This window comes from Nannobrachium achirus, assembly GCF_963921795.1.
Source record: "Nannobrachium achirus genome assembly, chromosome: 20".
In the NCBI taxonomy this organism is placed as follows: Eukaryota; Metazoa; Chordata; class Actinopteri; order Myctophiformes; family Myctophidae; genus Nannobrachium; species Nannobrachium achirus.
This window is the reverse complement of record NC_137827.1, coordinates 1,096,181-1,117,786: the sequence shown is the minus strand read 5'-3', so window position 1 is coordinate 1,117,786 and position 21,606 is coordinate 1,096,181. Positions and strand designations below refer to the sequence as shown.

The window sequence follows — 21,606 nt, the reverse complement described above, 5'->3', positions numbered from 1 at the left end:
AGGGGGTGAAAAGAAAGACACAAAAAACCAAACGGAAAAACAAAAAACAACAGAATAGAAGAGAGCGCCGTCGTCTGACGCTAACACACACAGGAACGCAGTTTGAACGTCATGGTTGGATGCACTGTAGCTGCGACAGGTAAGCATCTTTACAGTCTAGAGATTAATCACTTGAAGTCACGCTATGTAGCAGCCATTTTACTAGTCCTTATGGGGCTTTTAAGCTGTGACATCATTTTGTAGTCAGACCTCCAAGCAGATTTATTGTCAATACCTGTTCCTCGCTATTTCAACAGATCCGAGACAAAAATAACAACTAAAGTATAATTCTAACACTTTCCTTTCAACAACAAAGAGAAGAAAAATTTGTAAATAGTAAAAATAGTAAAAAGATTCACGGAAACTGGGGGCAGAAATTCTCCTCTGCCTAAAAAATGATGTCATACTTAACAGCCCAATTATAACACCTCTGTCTGTTAGAACTGCAATTCCCAGAATACAGTTGAACCAAGGAAGTATTGCTCCAAAGCAAATGCTGCCCTATTCACGCCCCGCCCACTCAGCAACTTCCTGGTGCTGACGTGACGCTTTGAAGGGTAAACCCTGCTAAAAGCCCAAAGAGTTGAACAGAACACAGAAATCACACATTTAATGCAATTTCCGAATAGTAAAGTATAAAATACGGCTAGCATGATAAAAGGCACAAAGCTTTATAATTTACTTTACCGTACAACATAATGATGTGTTGGCTTTAAGTCCAGCGATTTCTGTGTTATTTTACCCTTCAAAGCTGATGTCAGCACCAGGAAGTGGCCGGGCCGTGAATAGGGTTAATTGCTGGGGATACTTTGGACATTGTCAATAACGCTATGTATTATTAACTATAAAATCAGTGTTGCATTCTGATAACGAGTGTACACTCTGTCCCGTATCTTTTCTGTCCTGTGTCACACCTCTCATGTGCACGAGCATCGATTCAAAACAACCCCCACATTCACACCTGGACAACGCTTAGTGTCACAGCAGGGTGATTTAACACAGAGATGAGCCTGTATGCACATATCAATACACCATGTCTGAACCTGTTCACTCTGGTAATGTAGGTGTTAAGTGACGTATGTGTGATGTCATTAAAACGGCGAACCCCCAAACATTGAATCACCAATGCAACACTGTATAACACTGATCAACATGCAGTAGGTACCAGTGCCGGTGGGGGCGTCACTTTGCCACAAATGTCGCGACTAAGGTTGAGTTTAAGTTGAGTGAAAAACAGACCAGCAAAAGATTAGACAAAATACTTTTGCATAATTTCAAAAGTTACACGTTATACCATAGATACTTCTATCAGGTCTCTATACCTGGTCAGCCCGCCTAACCTTAACCCTTAACACAACATAACTTATTGAAATTACATCAACTACAAGCTCACAATCTGAGATTGATTGTAGATGGGATATTTTCATCAGAATAGAGACACTAGGCTAGCACTTCTGATCTCTAATCTAATCTAGGGTTTCTAAACTCCTGGGGAAAAGGTGAAATCAGAGTAATTTCACTTCAATCTCCTGGGGAAAAGGTGAAATCAGAGTAATTTAACTTTAATAAAAGGTGAAATCAGAGTAATTTAACTTTAATAAAAGGTGAAATCAGAGTAAATTAACTTTAATAAAAGGTGAAATCAGAGTAATTTAACTTTAAGGTAAAAACCGAGGCTTGTGGTTCAGTACCTTCGGCTACGTCATCGTCAACGTTTAGCTTGTAGAGTTTTCCGCGGCGCACCACGCGCACCGTATGCCACTCATTATCATTGAGTTTCTGGCCGGCATACAGAGTCTCTGGTCCTTTGCCTGAGGATGATGTCATCACACAGTTAACAGTCAGAACGACAACTAAACCAAGCCTTTGTTTGTGAGAGTAAACGTTAAGGAATAAAGAATACGACACATGTAAAGCTCAGTGAAATAAAATGCTTCAAAAGCACTTCTTGCTTTTTCCCCCTTTAGTTTAGAATCTAGAATGTGTTAGATTTTGGCTAAAACAAAGGCTTGGTTTCAAATCAATGAACATACAGTTTTAAAAGTCCCAAAATATCTCTGTGACAACATCTGTATTTCTTGTTAAAAAAGAAAAAGAAAAGGAAGAACAGGGAAAGAAAAGAAAACCACGGCACACATTTGATTAAGAGGATTTCAAAGAAAGAAGATCAACTGTCAACTAGGAAAGACAGGAATTGCTTTTACCCATCATAGGATACAGAAACTCGTCCTTTTCCAAACTCTAACGTACGTTACTGTAACTTCCTGTTAGCTGTTCCTTGGTTTCCTCCCTCCCCCCCTGTGTTACTTAAAGGGCCAGTTCACCTCTGGGACAACCCGATCTTATTTTATTGTTGTTTGGGACACGATCAACACAATCCTGAGTAATTCTTTGTGTTCAATCTGTGTTTTGAGCTTGTAGCATGCTACAAGCATGCTGAAATCCTAAAATATCTAAAAACACAGATTGAACACAAAAAAGTACTTAGGATTGTGTTGATCGTGTCCCAAACAACAATAAAATAAGATCTGGTTGTCCCAGAGGTGACCCGGTCTTTTAATATTTAATAAATACATTGATTGACATTAAAGAATGTGAAAAAGGAAAAGACTCTGAGGACTATTCATGAGTAAAAGCAATATTTGAGAACACCAAGTCAGTTCAGAAAACAGAGAGTGATTCTGTCGATGCTAACAAACATCCATGTTGTGTAAGTAAATGAATAATCTGACTAACACCATATAATAGATATCAGATATTAGATGGATTGTTTTCAGTGGCCGTGCCAGAACATCATGCCACCACGTGTTACCATCTCTACATTATGTTTGATCAGGATGTGATAAAACTCTGTTTATATGGTACGTGTTACCATCTCTACATTATGTTTGATCAGGATGTGATACAACTCTGTTTATATGGTACGTAAGGTCAAATGATTAGTCATGGGTGGTGATTTAATAACTCTGTACATGATGACTTTGTGCAGAAACCACGGTAGGATACCTTGTAGGACACAGTGTGTAGGGTACAGTAGGACAGGGGTTTTCAAAGTGGGTGACGGGGCACCCTGGGGTGCCGTGACAGCAGTCCAGGGGTGCCACAAGATAATTTGATAATATTTGGAATTAATTTGGACACTTGAAAACATATTTAGTATCATTTAAACATGAAGTACAAAGTTATTTTCGGTCAGTTCTAGACAAAATGGCTGTTATCTCAACGTTTTCCTCGCAAAATAATCACTAAAATATTGTCACTGTCGGGCAGAAACCTTGTATCTCCAAATTTCAAATGTGTACGTCTTTTGCTAAAGCAAAGCCCTGCTTCATCATACAAGACTGTCGCACAAAACTAGTGAAAACAGCCGACACACAACGCCTCGCGATGTGTGCATTGGACATAGAAGGTTTCCACCCGACAACGAAGATATGCTATGGATATTAAGGTGCTGGGAGTGAAAAAAATATTTGTAGGGTGCCCTGAGACAAAAACGTTTGGGAACCCCTGCAGTAGGATACAATGTGTGGAACAGTTGAATATTATGATTGTCTCATCTTTGCAATTTGCTAATCAAATGAGTGCATAAGGACCTGTGATTATGTATATACTTTAATTTAAAGAATATTATCACCAAAAAAATGAATAGGCCTACATAAATAAGTAAATTAATATTGAAGCTTGGTTTTGATCACTGTAAGTTAGCCTCTTAAATCATCTATTATTAAATCACCACTCATATCATTTATCTCTGCTCTGGTTCTGTCACGTTCCAACTGACTGGACAGAGGATAATTCTATCATCATTAATTAGATAATTCTGTTGTAATTAATTGTTAGATAATTCTGTTATAATTAATTATTAGATAATTCTGTTGTAATTAATTGTTAGATAATTCTGTTATAATTAATTATTAGATAATTCTGTTGTAATTAATTGTTAGATAATTCTATCATAATTCATTATTAGATAATTCTGTTATAATTAATTATTAGATAATTCTGTTGTAATTAATTATTAGATAATTCTGTTGTAATTAATTATTAGATAATTCTATTGTAATTAATCATCAGATAATTCTGTCACATCGACAGAATGATACATTATATCGAGGACAGCGCCTCGTTCATGCTCAGTCGCACGCCGGCGTCGCTTGAGGTCAAAAACCGATCTTCAAGCGAAGCGTCGTCTAGTTTGTAGATCTGTTCTTGTCGGCAAGCGACACCGTCATGTGACCGACTATAAATATGAGGCTTAAAGAGAAGGGGGGGGGGGGGGGGGGGGGGGGGGTTGGAGGGGCAGAAACAAACACCTCAACAAAACATTCCCTTTAAAGCGTCATCAACATCATCATCATCATCATCATCATCATCATCATCATCAGAGCATCATCAACATAGAAAGCAAATAAAATGAAACTTGAGTGAACTTACTGGAGTTACAGTTAATCCTGATACAGTCTAGATGGGGGAGAATAAATGACAGATGAAATTGCATCCTTCAAGGTTAACGCTGCAGACATCCATAGAAACAACAAGTCCACCCTTCCGGGGACGCACACATGCAGAGAGGCGGCCATTTTTGATTTAGTGTTATTTTTGTAATAAGTGTTACTCTTGGTTTAAAGATTTTCCTTTGAGACATGATGTAAAATGCTATTAACGCTAACTAAGGACATTCACAATCACAGTTATTATACAACATAACTATTGTGTATTAATAAAAATAAAGTCTTGTTCTGTAAAACATTACTAAAGTCTTTGTTTGTTATGTTTTTGTGCTAGCTTTGAATTGGTGTCAGCCGTTGTTTAGCTTTATATTATATGTATATATGTAGTAAAAACAAATGGCCGCTTATGTTGTACCAGCCACATCGCTTCTGCAACCCAACATTCTCTTTGTTGTTGTTTGTTTGTTTATTTCAAATTAAAAGTCAAAGTCACAGGCTCCTAAGCCTCCTCACCAGCTTGTTGGCCAAACAGGCCTTTTCACATCATCTGATAATTTAGCAAGAAGGTGGGGGAGGCGTGTCTTATCAGAGGAAGCCGTGGATCTTTGAGAGTTGAATTAATTTGTCAGGTCAAAACAAAACCAATGAATGCAGCGTCCCATAAAGGCCAGAAGAGGCCAGTAGTGAGTCAGGTAGCCTACAGCAGTGGTTCTCAACCTTTTCAGACCATGATCCCCCAAAATAATCACATTTGAACTGGGGACCCCCCAAAATAATCACATTTGAACTGGGGACCCCCCAAAATAATCACATTTGAACTGGGGACCCCCAAAATAATCACATTTGAACTGGGGACCCCCAAAATAATCAAATTTGAACTGGGGACCCCCCAAAATAATCACATTTGAACTGGGGACCCCCCACCCTGGCAAGCACTTGGAATTGTAGTTGAGGCATTACATTTTCAGTTCCAAAGATAAGTATTATGAAAATAACCGATCTGCAAGCTCACAACGCCTCGCTTTTTGTGAGGCGTTGTGAGCTTGTAGATCTGCTATTTTCACAATGTTTGCCTCTTTCTTATATCGATTACTTTTTATGCAATAATGGCCTTTTACTGTTCTTTCTTTATGAGGGAATAAAAAGTTCTTAAAGGTCCAAATCGTCCCCAAAACCCCCAGGTTGAAAACCACTGTCCTACGGGTGCCTGGGAGGGACATGTTGTTTGGGGGCGTGGCTGTGGGCGTGTCACACCATGTGGCTGGCGAGGTCATGTGTCGTCAACCGCAACAGAAAAGTGGGAGCGAACAGCCGCGATCCAATCAGCACCAGTACCATGCAGAGACAAGAGAACCCCGGGAGATAAAAGCACTACAACCTCTTAAACATCCTGACAATGTGAGTTATGCACATAAAGGTCTGTAGGAACCAATATGGTAACATAGTCTAGATAGCAGTAGCTAATAACTATGTAGCTTGTTATTAGCTTATGTTGTTGTTAGCTTTGCCCAATTAACTGCAAAGATTATTCGCAGACATCATGCTGAATTAATTATGTAAAAAAAAAAGCTTTAACATTATGTCACACAATAAGTAAGAGTTATCTGAATGTCAATCAAGTGATTATCTTGAAAGCTTCAATCGCTAGTACCTACATTTAATAATGTACGCTAACTCCTGATGCTAACTCGCTGTGAAAGCTACACTTCTGTATTGTTCGTAACACAGAGAGTGTTTGTTAAAAAAAGGTAGTCAATCAACGGTGTTGTGGGGAAAGGGGCGGAGCCATCTGCAGGTGTTTCTGGGCTCTGTTCTCGGGCTGTTCGCCGTACGGGCCGCAGGCTCGATGCCTTTGAAGGGGTGAATACCATCTTTTCACAAAGCATGATGGGTAATGGAGTTCAGAGCTGAAAGTATAAAATGGCACCCGGAAAGCATACAGACTGCCATAGAGAACACAGCGTCATCGACACAGAGGAGGAGCAACGGAAATGAAGAAAGTAAACCAAACAGTGAATCAAATCAAATCAAACAGGCCTACTGTAAGATGATACAGAACAACTGGACTTAAGAAGAAAGTGAGATGTGAAATGAAAGAAGGGTTAATTGTCCTACAGAACGTCCTGTTAAATGATGGACTGAAGAAAGTCTCAGCACCTTTGGGGTTCTTCAAAAAGCAGTTGGAAAAGGATGGTCTTTGGTGTAGATTTGTCTCAGCTGTGCTGTGACTCTAGATGTGTATGGATGTGTGCTGTGACTCTCTCTAGATGTATGGATGTGTGATGTGACTCTCTCTAGATGTATGGATGTGTGCTGTGACTCTCTCTAGATGTATGGATGTGTGCTGTGACTCTCTCTAGATGTATGGATGTGTGCTGTGACTCTCTCTAGATGTATGGATGTGTGCTGTGACTCTCTCTAGATGTATGGATGTGTGCTGTGACTCTCTCTAGATGTATGGATGTGTGCTGTGACTCTCTAGATGTGTATGGATGTGTGCTGTGACTCTCTAGATGTGTATGGATGTGTGCTGTGACTCTCTAGATGTGTATGGATGTGTGCTGTGACTCTCTCTAGATGTATGGATGTGTGCTGTGACTCTCTCTAGATGTATGGATGTGTGCTGTGACTCTCTCTAGATGTGTATGGATGTGTGCTGTGACTCTCTCTAGATGTATGGATGTGTGCTGTGACTCTCTCTAGATGTGTATGGATGTGTGCTGTGACTCTCTAGATGTGTATGGATGTGTGCTGTGACTCTCTAGATGTGTATGGATGTGTGCTGTGACTCTCTAGATGTGTATGGATGTGTGCTGTGACTCTCTCTAGATGTATGGATGTGTGCTGTGACTCTCTCTAGATGTATGGATGTGTGCTGTGACTCTCTCTAGATGTATGGATGTGTGCTGTGACTCTCTCTAGATGTATGGATGTGTGCTGTGACTCTCTCTAGATGTATGGATGTGTGCTGTGACTCTCTCTAGATGTATGGATGTGTGCTGTGACTCTCTAGATGTGTATGGATGTGTGCTGTGACTCTCTAGATGTGTATGGATGTGTGCTGTGACTCTCTAGATGTGTATGGATGTGTGCTGTGACTCTCTAGATGTGTATGGATGTGTGCTGTGACTCTCTCTAGATGTATGGATGTGTGCTGTGACTCTCTCTAGATGTATGGATGTGTGCTGTGACTCTCTCTAGATGTGTATGGATGTGTGCTGTGACTCTCTCTAGATGTATGGATGTGTGCTGTGACTCTCTCTAGATGTGTATGGATGTTTGCTGTGACTCTCTCTAGATGTATGGATGTGTGCTGTGACTCTCTCTAGATGTATGGATGTGTGCTGTGACTCTCTAGATGTGTATGGATGTGTGCTGTGACTCTCTCTAGATGTGTATGGATGTGTGCTGTGACTCTCTCTAGATGTATGGATGTGTGCTGTGACTCTCTAGATGTGTATGGATGTGTGCTGTGACTCTCTAGATGTGTATGGATGTGTGCTGTGACTCTCTAGATGTGTATGGATGTGTGCTGTGACTCTCTCTAGATGTGTATGGATGTGTGCTGTGACTCTCTCTAGATGTATGGATGTGTGCTGTGACTCTCTCTAGATGTGTATGGATGTGTGCTGTGACTCTCTCTAGATGTGTATGGATGTGTGCTGTGACTCTCTCTAGATGTGTATGGATGTGTGCTGTGACTCTCTCTAGATGTATGGATGTGTGCTGTGACTCTCTCTAGATGTATGGATGTGTGCTGTGACTCTCTAGATGTGTATGGATGTGTGCTGTGACTCTCTCTAGATGTGTATGGATGTGTGCTGTGACTCTCTCTAGATGTATGGATGTGTGCTGTGACTCTCTAGATGTGTATGGATGTGTGCTGTGACTCTCTCTAGATGTATGGATGTGTGCTGTGACTCTCTCTAGATGTGTATGGATGTGTGCTGTGACTCTCTCTAGATGTATGGATGTGTGCTGTGACTCTCTCTAGATGTATGGATGTGTGCTGTGACTCTCTCTAGATGTATGGATGTGTGCTGTGACTCTCTAGATGTGTATGGATGTGTGCTGTGACTCTCTCTAGATGTATGGATGTGTGCTGTGACTCTCTAGATGTGTATGGATGTGTGCTGTCACTCTCTCTAGATGTATGGATGTGTGCTGTGACTCTCTAGATGTGTATGGAAGTGTGCTGTGACTCTCTCTAGATGTATGGATGTGTGCTGTGACTCTCTCTAGATGTATGGATGTGTGCTGTGACTCTCTCTAGATGTATGGATGTGTGCTGTGACTCTCTAGATGTGTATGGATGTGTGCTGTGACTCTCTCTAGATGTGTATGGATGTGTGCTGTGACTCTCTCTAGATGTATGGATGTGTGCTGTGACTCTCTCTAGATGTGTATGGATGTGTGCTGTGACTCTCTCTAGATGTATGGATGTGTGCTGTGACTCTCTCTAGATGTGTATGGATGTGTGCTGTGACTCTCTCTAGATGTATGGATGTGTGCTGTGACTCTCTCTAGATGTATGGATGTGTGCTGTGACTCTCTCTAGATGTATGGATGTGTGCTGTGACTCTCTCTAGATGTATGGATGTGTGCTGTGACTCTCTAGATGTGTATGGATGTGTGCTGTGACTCTCTCTAGATGTGTATGGATGTGTGCTGTGACTCTCTCTAGATGTGTATGGATGTGTGCTGTGACTCTCTCTAGATGTGTATGGATGTGTGCTGTGACTCTCTAGATGTGTATGGATGTGTGCTGTGACTCTCTCTAGATGTGTATGGATGTGTGGGCGTATCCCTTCAGAACATGGGCTGAATTCAATGACAAACAAAAGAACTAACAAACAAACAAACCGTAGCCTCCCATCACGACCAAGACTGTTATTCACTAAGCAGGCTCTCAAAACCCATGGATTATACCAGGGACAAGTGACAAGCTCTGGCTCACAAATCTACTTAGAACAGTGTTGTGTCAGTCTACTTTATAAGGATTACGCCGTCGACGCGCACTGACATTTTGCACCTTAATCCCATTTGCAACACACTTTTGTCTTTTGAGTGTGTGCATGTGTCTTCAACCAACCAAAATGTTCACGTCTCCCCCCTTCTCCGCTCCCGGTTGTGGCCCGCACTGAATAGAAAACTCTGATGCTGACCTTCAAAGCAAAGGTATGGTTCATCCATACCTCCAAAACCTGATCAACCCCTACAACCCCACCCGTTCACTCAGATCAGCCAACACAGGGATGCTGACAGAACCCTCGCTAAAAACCCCAGGACAAATTCCACTCATCCTAGACAGTTTTCCCTCCTGGCCCCCAAACTGTGGAATAAACTCCCTGTCGCACTTAGAACAACAGACTCACTACCTGGCTTCCGCCGTGGACTGAAGACTCACCTCTTCAGACTCCACCTAAACCCATAGCACTACTGAAACACTCCCCCTTCCCTCAGTGGCCACCAATGACCATACATGAAGCTATACAGCATTATATTTTATTTTATAGGGTTTTTTAGAAGTTTTTTACTAACTAGTTGCGTAGTCTACTTTTTGTTATTGTTTTTTTTCTAGTTTGATATTCCTATGCATTTGTTATATTGCTATATTGTTGTTAATGTACTGACATATTATCTTGTTTATTATAGTGATGTATTACGTGCTTATTGTACCCGGTACTTATTTGTGCCTGGGTAGCTCAGTCGGTAGAGCTCTCACCTGTGTACCACAAGGTCATGGGTTCGATTCCGGGCACCGCCAACTCAGCGTTTGAGTAGCACGGCTTGGCAAGTCGTGCGGAAAGTACTGGGAGCTGATGGTAGGTGTGGCGCTCCACCTCAGCAGTCCATCTCCCAGGGGTCTGGCGCATTGTTAACAGGGACAGACTCCCGCGTGTTACCGGCTAATACCGACAATAAGCCACTCCCGACCTACTTTTTATTGTAAATCGCTTTGGATTAAAAGCGTCTGCTAAATGCCTAAACTGTAAACTGTAAACTGTGTTTGTAGCACCTTGACTAACTCTCAAACATCTGCTGCTATGATCTCACAGCTTTATACAGTATCTTATTTCAGGTCCTAAGTGTAAATATGTAGATCATTTTGGTTTTCGTTGCCCGCCCCCTCCCCCCCCCCTCTTTTTTTCCTATGGAAATAACGATAAAATGCAATCAGACAGCAATCTGACATGAGATGGACAACAGCATTTCAAACAGCATTTTTAACTCAAACTCACTCACTTTCAAGTGATTGTTTATTATATATAGAGAGAATTAATACATTCTCTATAATCTGTATAGGAAGGGAATATCTTCAGAAATAGTGTCATATGCTGGAATAAATTCCTTACCAAAAAATGTCTTCACCAATGTGTTTGTAAAGGTGTCTAGTAACACATCTCACAAAGACTGAAATTCAGTTTCCCTAGGAGAATCCGTTACAGCTACTGAAAGTTGGGGTCCCATTAAAGTCATTAAGTCAAGGATTCTCCTAGGGAAACTGAATTTCAGTCTTTGTGAGATGTGAGATGTGTTACTAGACACCTTTATGAACACATTGGTGAAGATTTTTTTCTTTTGGTAAGGAATTTATTCCAGGACTTTTTAAGATATTCCCTTCCTAGTAGTATGTTTCATTTGGTGTTAGGCTCATGTTTTTATTCAATCAAACGTTATGAAGCTGGAAGCAAACATCAGGACCTCAGCTGGAGCAACACTAGCACTCCTCTTATCCCTCCTTGCAGCCAATCACAGAGCTCTGTCCCATCTCTCTTACCCCTCCTCTGGGCCAATCACAGAGCTCTGTCCCATCTCTCTTACCCCTCCTCTGGGCCAATCACAGAGCTCTGTCCCATCTCCCTTACCCCTCCTTGCAGCCAATCATAGAGCTCTGTCCCATCTCTTACCCCTCCTTAACCCACTTAAAAAATCCGAACTAAACTAAAAAATAAATAAAATAAAAATAAATAAAACGAATGAATGAAAAACGAATGAGAATGAGCACAGAAGATAGAGAGGTGATGACGGGGGGCTGATGGGTAAAGGGTGGTATGGGGGTGATCTGGGTCCAGTGTGGGGGGTGTGGGGGTGATGGGGGGTTTATGCGGGGGTTAAGGGGGGAGTGGTATCGGGGGTCTCGGGTGGGCGTCTCATACGATACCTAGGTTGACCGTCAGTTTGACGCGGCCCCCGTCCAGCTCCAGCCTCAGGGTGTCGGCGGAGTCCCGCGAGGTGGAGGCCATGAGGAGGCCGTAGGCCCGCTGGGAGCGGAACCTCAACGACACGTCCTCCGCCTCCGTGTGCATCACCACCGGCATCACCACCTTCATGTACATACTGCCGTCATACGACAAGATGGACGCCTCTGTAGAGAGAGAGAGAGAGAGAGAGAGACGTCATAACAACCTTCATGTACATACTGCCGTCATACGACAAGATGGAGGCCTCTGTAGAGACAGAGAGAGAGAGAGACGTCATAACAACCTTCATGTACATACTGCCGTCATACGACAAGATGGACGCCTCTGTAGAGACAGAGAGAGAGAGAGAGAGACGTCATAACAACCTTCATGTACATACTGCCGTCATACGACAAGATGGAGGCCTCTGTAGAGAGAGAGAGAGAGAGAGAGAGAGAGACGTCATAACAACCTTCATGTACATACTGCCGTCATACGACAAGATGGAGGCCTCTGTAGGGACAGAGAGAGAGAGAGAGAGACGTCATAACAACCTTCATGTACATGCTGCCGTCATACGACAAGATGGACGCCTCTGTAGGGACAGAGAGAGAGAGAGAGAGAGAGAGAGACGTCATAACAACCTTCATGTACATGCTGCCGTCATACGACAAGATGGACGCCTCTGTAGGGACAGAGAGAGAGAGAGAGAGAGAGAGAGACGTCATAACAACCTTCATGTACATGCTGCCGTCATACGACAAGATGGAGGCCTCTGTAGAGAGAGAGAGAGAGACGTCATAACAACCTTCATGCTGTCACACACTCGCCTTGCCTGCCAAACCACAACCTCCACCCATCAATTCTCACATGACCCTCTTCTAGCGCCACCATCAGGCCGATTTTTTTCAAACACTGCTTCATCTCTATCTCAGCTAAGGGGTCCCTGCTTCATCTCTCTCAGTTAAGGGGTCCCTGCTTCATCTCTCTCTCAGTTAAGGGGTCCCTGCTTCATCTCTCTCAGCTAAGGGGTCCCTGCTTCATCTCTCTCAGCTAAGGGGTCCCTGCTTCATCTCTCTCAGTTAAGGGGTCCCTGCTTCATCTCTCTCAGCTAAGGGGTCCCTGCTTCATCTCTCTCAGCTAAGGGGTCCCTGCTTCATCTCTCTCAGCTAAGGGGTCCCTGCTTCATCTCTCTCAGCTAAGGGGTCCCTGCTTCATCTCTCTCAGTTAAGGGGTCCCTGCTTCATCTCTCTCAGCTAAGGGGTCCCTGCTTCATCTCTCTCAGTTAAGGGGTCCCTGCTTCATCTCTCTCAGCTAAGGGGTCCCTGCTTCATCTCTCTCAGCTAAGGGGTCCCTGCTTCATCTCTCTCAGCTAAGGGGTCCCTGCTTCATCTCTCTCAGCTAAGGGGTCCCTGCTTCATCTCTCTCAGTTAAGGGGTCCCTGCTTCATCTCTCTCAGCTAAGGGGTCCCTGCTTCATCACAATCCAGTGTTGTGACGATGCATTGTTTTGTTCCTCGAATGAATGTCAAAGTCACTCTCCAGACTCTGTAGACTTTTGAGTGTGTGTGTGTGTGTGTGTGTGTGTGTGTGTGTGTGTGTGTGTGTGTGTGTGTATGTGTGTGTGTGTGTGTGTGTGTGTGTGTGTGTGTGTGTGTGTGTATGTGTGTGTGTGTGTGTGTGTGTGTGTGTGTGTGTGTTTGCCACTGAGCCCCCAGTGTAATCAAAAGAGCAGTGGAGTGTGAAGCAGCCAATCAATGTTGATTACACTGCCAGTCTCCCCACTGCCTCAGCCAATGGACACGCAGCTTACATACCTGGGGATTGACAAGGGCAACAGCAGAGCCTGACTTCTAGAACTCTATAATCACTATGTACTCACTGATCCCCTGGTGGCTGGCTCTGGTAGTGCAGCCTGACCACAGCCGGGTGAAAAGGGTTTTGGCCGTAGAGTCACTGTGGACCAGGGCTAGAGTTCTCAAATTCTGCCCATACCCGACCCGACATTTAGGGTAGGGTAGGGTAGGGTAGCACTGGGTGAAAAGATAGATTATCGGACCGGTATACTACATTCTATGACAGGTATATTCAGTAAATAAACCGGCATAAACACGAGGTATTCAGCCAGATAATCAGGAATATTCAGTTCGGTATATAGCCGTTTTGTACCACTACTTAAGTATTCGTGAACCCCTGCTGTGAAATCACACCTCCGGAGGTCCCAGGATTTCTCACTGGTGGGAGGGATTTTTCCCCCTCCCTGTACCTGCATTTTCACTGAGCATGTGCACTGAGCCAGCTGTGATTGGCTGTGATCTGTGACCTCTCCACACTGGGGGGGGGTTATGGGGGGGAGGGGGGTTTATGGGGGGGGGGTATTTGTGGCCCCCCCTTCCACATTGGGGGGGGGGGGGGGTATTCGTGGACCCCCCTTCCACATTGGGTCCATTATATATTATATATTATTGTATATTTATATTCTAGTTAATCATTATTCAGTATTCCAATTTTTTTTTAAATAGCAAAATAGCAGATCTACAAGCTCAAAGTGATATTCTAGTTAATCATTATTCAGTATTCCAATTAAAAATAAATAGCAAAATAGCAGATCTACAAGCTCAAAATGTGTTGCACTGTGTCACATAGAATTAATTTATGAACGAATAGGCATCAGTCAGGTAAATTGTTTTTATTGAGAGAAACACAACAGAAAAGCATAACGTTACAAAATATTTAAATGGTGCATACATGGTGTCAGTTTTCAATTACAATTGTGGGGATCCTTGACATGAAAACGCATGTATATCAAAAAACTAAATAATAACAGCAAACCACATCTAAAAATAATAATAATCTAAAAAGGTGTAAATAGTAAATAGTAGTAAGACGTAAAAAATAAAGTGGAGTGCAATAGAGTGCAAAAGGCAAAAGAGCAACAGGAAAAGAAAAGAGCATCCTCAGATGTACATGTGCAAACATATTCTATACGCCAACAGCATATTTTTCCCAGTAGTTGCTACTGTACTGTAGGCTACTGTACTTAACTTTTGTAAACATCTTCACAGTGTGTTCTATGTGCAACAGATTAATATTCAACTTCACAGTATGCAGCATTCAGAAAACATTTGTAGAAGAAACAACAAATTGTAAAAAAAAAGGGAAAAAAATTGTAAAATGGTGGCGTAAAAAATGTTCGAATGTTCGAAATGAAAATGTAACAGCGACTGTCAACAATTCTGCTCCCACAAAGGGGACAATAATTACAAAAATGAGCAGTTCTGTGCAGTGTATCGCTGGCTGAACAGTGTCCCCATTTCCTCTCCGTCCAAACTGGACAACATAGACATCCTTGTCTGACATCAGCTCCCAGCATGCATGCGACCACACAGCTCTTTCTTCATCTGTCTCCAGATGTGCACTCCTGGTGGTCAGCAACTGTAAAACATAGAATAGCAATTAATTGTATGTATTTAATTACCATTATTACATTGATACAACATGTAAAACATAATAACAACAGCAAAAAAAACAGTTCCAAACTTACCCTGGTCTTTCTTGTCGGTGCTTCATTGACATAGTCAATTTCTTTTTGCGGAGAGCATTTTCTGGCTGGTCCAGTCGATGGCTCCTTTTCAAAGACTCAAAATGGGTCCTGCAGGCAGCTTAAAATACAAGGAAAATGCATTTAGGATTTATTTCGTTTAAACCAGTTCAAAGGTGTTATCACGAAAATGAGGAATAGAACACTGTAGTATCATGACTACTAAGATATTTAGAATAACCAGTCTGATATTATGGGTCAGTAACAGGGTTTATTCCACGCAAGGTCGGCAGGGACAACTCACATGCACCCACAGAGGTTAAGGTTAGGGTGAGGGTTAGAGTCGGTGTCGAAAAGATGACATGCAGTAACAGTGACACGTTCCCATCACATCACAGGCTCAGTCAAAACAGGAACTGGTCCAGCATGCCATGCGTGACTACTTCAAAGCTAAATGAGTAAAAAACACAACAAACACACAGGACATTAATGGGGAAATTATATATTTTTTTACCTTTTATTAAGTCACCGTCTATGTCAGGAAAAGCAATGCTGACCTGCTCCAGCACGTGTGTCATGACACCAAGATTGTGTGGTGAGTTGATACTGTTGAGAGAAGCAACACATTAGTTTGTATTCCAGAAAAGGCATTTCCTGTGAAGAAATCACCCCCTAAAACAACTCACACCTCCCCCACAGTCTACCGTTTCTTCCCTTCCAGCCAATGCACTTTCCCTTCCCCCCCCCCCCAATTCAAATAGCCAATGCACTTTAATAGCGTGTCTTTTTACTAGCCTACAATATGTGATATTATTTAATTGGTTTAATTACACAGTGATACAGCAAAGAACAACAAAGAACAAATAGTTACCTTTCTTGCGGGGATAGTTTGTGTTCGTTGTTTTCCGAGTTGTGAAAATGTCTTACAGCCTCCTATAAACAAAGAGAATGATTCACAAAGTTAGTTAAGCATAAATGCCTTCTTGCATTTGGTGGACACATACAGCCATATGCAGACATAATTATAATTTCACTTACTTTTCACCCAGTGTTTGTTGAAGAGATTTGGTGCAGAGGGACAATACAAAATGGATCCACAATGCATGCAATGCAATGTTTAAGTGGTTAAAACCCATAAAAGTGGTTATAAAGGCCTCCAGTCCACGGTTTGAAAGACATGGTCACTGATAAATACAGACAATATGATGTGAGAACAACAAGCAATACAACCTAATTTAATATAATCTAATCAACAATGTTTGTCCCCCTTAATTTGGCAGAAAACAAAACAAACACCTATTTTAGTTAGCTGCTATGCTTTGAGAAATGGTTACATGTCTCTACTATTACCTGTCTCTAACATAGGCTACTTACATAGAATTATAGTAGTTGCAACTTACCGAACAGTTTGAAAATGATCCATTCGTTTAAGTAACACTTCTCCTCTCTGTCTTCTTCAGCAAGCAGTTACTACTGTGCCAGAGAGCCAGACTGTGAGGCACTTAGAATTCAAAGGTGGTGGCAAGAAACCTGATTGGTCACATTTTCACACTGATAAGTCAAGTGATTGGTTAAGACAGAATAAAGGAAGCCTGGTCTGAGCTACTGTACTTGTCATGGTGTTAATAATAATAATAATAATAATAATAAGGGTAATAATAATAATACATTTTATTTGTAACATACTTTATATTTGAAACAAATCTCAAAGTGCTACATTAAAATGGCAAAACAAAGCCAGCAAAAGATTTATAAAAAAAATAACTAACATGGTAAAAACTGTTAATTCCATGAATTAAGAACAGTGCACATATTAGACACATCTCAAGGAAGATTTAAAAGAACATTAAGTAAAAAAAAAAAGAAGAATTAAAAGCACACAGGGCATCCAAAAGGACCATCTAGGCAAATGCCTTATTAAAAAGAAATGTCTTAAGTCCCCTTTTAAAAGCGTCAACTGTTGTCTGAACCCAGGTCAGAAACAGCGTCTGTTTTATGTACAGTAGACTTTGAAATAAATAGCCGATCTACAAGCTCACAATGCGTCATGATGCAACACATTGTGAGCTTGTAGATCGGCAATTTTCAGCAAAGAGGTTTGTTGTAGAGGGGGGAAAGAACGGACTAAGTACAGAGTATAAGGTCAAATGTATTTATACAACTGTTTCTAATTAGTCATCATTGAATGTCATTATAGTACATGAGATTGCAAGTTTCTACTTTTTACAACATTGTAATTACTTGAAAATGTGAGTTAAGGCAAATTAAGCCCTTTATACTTGGGATATCCAAGGTAAACTAAAATGTGTCTTTTTGGGAGGGGGGCTGTTTGCCCTCCTCCCCTTTCTTTAAACAAATAGTCAATTTGTAGGTCAAAGGAATGAACCAGACCCCCTGGTGTGCCTTTGTCTAGCTGGGGGCAGTATATCACCTATTATCACTGAATACAGAGGAATATTCCAGAATATCCCTCAAAAAGTATATACCCAATAATGTCGGTATATGCCCAGTATACCTGTAAATAAACTGTCATATACTCTACCAGTATATGTCAGATAATCTCTCTTTTCACCCAGTGTAGGGTAGGGTAGGGTAGGGTAGGGTAGGGCCTAAAATGTATGCTAACTAGTAGGGCCGGGTAGGGCCTCGGGCCGACCCAGTTAGGGCCCAGTTAGGGCCAGGCCTTAATTTTCAGGCCCGTTGAGAACTCTAACCAGGACAGGAGTTTCATGGAGGCCATGAAGGCCATGGCTGCTGTCACCCCTCAGTTTGGCCTTAATGCCCCTCAAACCAATGACATGACCTGAGGCCACAGTGGCCTTAATGCCCCTCAAACCAATGGCATGACCTGAGGGCACAGTGGCCTTAATGCCCCTCAAACCAATGACATGACCTGAGGCCACAAGTGGCCTTAATGCCCCTCAAACCAATGACATGACCTGAGGCCACAGTGGCCTTAATGCCCCTCAAACCAATGACATGACCTGAGACCACAGTGGCCTTAATGCCCCTCAAACCAATGGCATGACCTGAGACCACAGTGGCCTTAATGCCCCTCAAACCAATGGCATGACCTGAGGCCACAAGTGGCCTTAATGCCCCTCAAACCAATGGCATGACCTGAGACCACAGTGGCCTTAATGCCCCTCAAACCAATGGCATGACCTGAGACCACAGTGGCCTTAATGCCCCTCAAACCAATGGCATGACCTGAGACCACAGTGGTCTTAATGCCCCTCAAACCAATGGCATGACCTGAGGCCACAGTGGCCTTAATGCCCCTCAAACCACTGGCATGACCTGAGGCCACAGTGGCCTTAATGCCCCTCAAACCACTGGCATGACCTGAGACCACAGTGGCCTTAATGCCCCTCAAACCAATGGCATGACCTGAGACCACAGTGGCCTTAATGCCCCTCAAACCAATGGCATGACCTGAGACCACAGTGGCCTTAATGCCCCTCAAACCAATGGCATGACCTGAGACCACAGTGGCCTTAATGCCCCTCAAACCACTGGCATGACCTGAGACCACAGTGGCCTTAATGCCCCTCAAACCAATGGCATGACCTGAGACCACAGTGGTCTTAATGCCCCTCAAACCAATGGCATGACCTGAGGCCACAGTGGCCTTAATGGCCCAGCTGACTGGACCACTTTCTGCTCTGTCTCTTTCTGGTCAATATGTAGACAGTAGACACCAGTGTCTCTTTCTGGTCAATATGTAGACAGTAGACACCAGTGTCTCTTTCTGGTCAATATGTAGACAGTAGACACCAGGGTCTCTTTCTGGTCAATATGTAGACAGTAGACACCAGTGTCTCTTTCTTATCATGTAGACAACAGTGTTTTATATATATATTTTTTGAGATTCTGAAATCTTAACTCCGCCGAGTCCCCATCTTTAAACCAATCCAGTGACTTTGATTGGTGCAGGGCTGAGCATGGATCAGATTGTAAATACCACCATTTATCTATTTCACTGCATATTAGGTTATCATCCCTAACACTTAAATTCACCAAATTCTTTCAATGGACTAAAATCTTGATTTATTTGATGGCCTTCCTGCCCTGGCATTTGGCCTTTGTGTCCTCAAAAAATGTTGTGGACAGCGATTATGTTCCAACTCCAGGACACCCATTGGTCAGTTCATATCAAACATCTAAACACACAACGAAGCAACCTAAACTTAAACACTGTCTGGAGTCAAACACAAAAGCCTGGGTAAATGGTGCATTTATATAACGCCTTTATCCAAGTACATTCACCCATTCACACACACACACACACACACACACACACACACACACACACACACACACACACACACACACACACACACACACACACACACACACACACACACATTCATTACATTCACCCATTCACACACACATTCATTACATTCACCCATTCATACACACATTCATTACATTCACGCATTCACACACACATTCATTACAGTCACCCATTCACACACACACATTCATTACATTCACCCATTCACACACACATTCATTACATTCACCCATTCACACACACATTCATTACATTCACCCATTCACACACACCAGAAGGAATCCATGCAAGGCACCAACCTGCTCATCGATTGGAAGTTAAAATGACCCCAAACTGAAAGTGAAATATCCCTTTAAATAAAAAGTAAGTGTACTTAGTAACTTGTCAGCCATGTGAATAGGGGAGGGGAGGGGCGTGGGTCAGTGTGATTGGCTCTGCCTGCCATCAATCATCAGGTGATTATTTGTGGCGCGACCGTCCAACCGACGGGCTTCAAAATATGATAAATGAACCAATAATATGCTCCGATGTTCAGACGCCCTCTAAAGCACCTCCACCGTTCCACATGAGAGAGAGACACCGAGACACAGAGAGAGAGAGAGAGAGAGAGAGAGAGAGAGAGAGAGAGAGAGAGAGAGAGAGAGGTGCAGTTCTAACAAACAGCCACAGGGTGGAGACAGAGACCCACCCAACGGTATGTGGATGAACTGTGGGAGAGTGCAAATCATTTAGATTAGATGGAAAATAAAAGTACAGTGCAACTCAGGTGTGTTTTATTAAGTCTAAACTGAAGTTATATTGATGAATTCCAAACATTATCAATCTATTCTGAGCACCCTGGGCTGGTGTGGCGGAGAGAGTAGCAGCCCCAGCCTGAAGCCTCAAAAGTCTAGTATCTGCCCTCGTTCCATAGGGATATCCCTTTGGATTAATGGTTAAGATATTGGACTTTCAAGTGGGAGACCCGGGTTCGAAACCGGGTGGGGAGGTTGGGATCACCTCCGTTACACTGGCAGCAAGGCACCCTAGGGAGTCACAGCACCCACTTAGAGAAAACCTAGAGGACACGCCCTAATATGAATAGAACACACCTGTGTTAAAGGACAACTTTAGTTTTTTTACAACAAGGATTCATATTTTAGATTGTAATTAAAGAATATAAAAGGTGAGTGTTAAAATGATTTAATTTCCTTCTTTCTAGAGATTCTTATTTCAGTGGTTGGGGGCATGCGTACAAGTGGCTAAATATGTAATTTACACTGAATAAGTCCATTCCCAAGATACAACGCAAACTTTCATAGTTGGAAGTGACTTATGGGGGCTAGAAGTGTTACTGTAAATAGCAATAAAGAAACTGCTGGCTTATTGTGTGTAAAAAGACATATTTAGCCACTTGTATGCATGCCCCAATGCGTACGCATGCCCCACATTTTAGCACGGTAAACGCGATAAATAGAACAAAGCAAATGAAAACATTTTAACACTCACTTTTTCTTTTCTTTAATTACAATCCAAAATATGAACCCTTGTTGTAAAAAAACTAAGTTGTCCGTTAACGACAGCCAATAGGAATCATCCTAATGGAACGTTACCCATCAAAACATACTAAACTAGAAGTGCATTCTGTCCAGGTGCCAGCTTGCGCCTTGTGAACAAGCAGGCCATACATGGTCTGCTTGTGCTCCAGCAGAGTGTGCCACGAGGTGCACTCACCACTGGTGATGCCACCGGGAATGCTGGTCCCTCATTGGCTGCTAATAATGACGTTGCCAGAATTGCTGGTCCCTAATTGGACTACAGGTTTAAACAGAGGCAGACACTGACATAAGTCCATATAATTACATGTGGTGGAGAGAGTCGCAGCCCCAGCCTGAAGCCTCACAAGTCTAGTATCTGCACTCATTCCATAGGGATGTCCCTTTGGAGCAATGGTTATAGCCGGGGAGCCACAGGCCCAAAAGCTCAAAGAATAGGGTTTTACCTGTGACGTCATGACATACTTTTTATTTTTGTTTTTTCTATTCATTTGGTCATTAAGGTACACAGAATGAGAGGCCTGCTCTGCCGGAAACTCTGCGAAAAAAAGTTATGG

General features: G+C 42.5%; 1 protein-coding gene across 1 annotated transcript in view; it reads right to left on the bottom strand.

The window, feature by feature from the left end:
- Window positions 1-21,606, bottom strand: part of nrxn3a (neurexin 3a) — a gene marked incomplete at both ends in the record, with an annotated part of 301,509 nt that overhangs the window by 125,109 nt on the left and 154,794 nt on the right. The window contains 3 exon segments of the mRNA XM_080750273.1: window positions 1,731-1,850; window positions 4,474-4,500; window positions 11,656-11,859. Coding sequence (XP_080606399.1) covers window positions 1,731-1,850; window positions 4,474-4,500; window positions 11,656-11,859 — 351 coding nt within the window.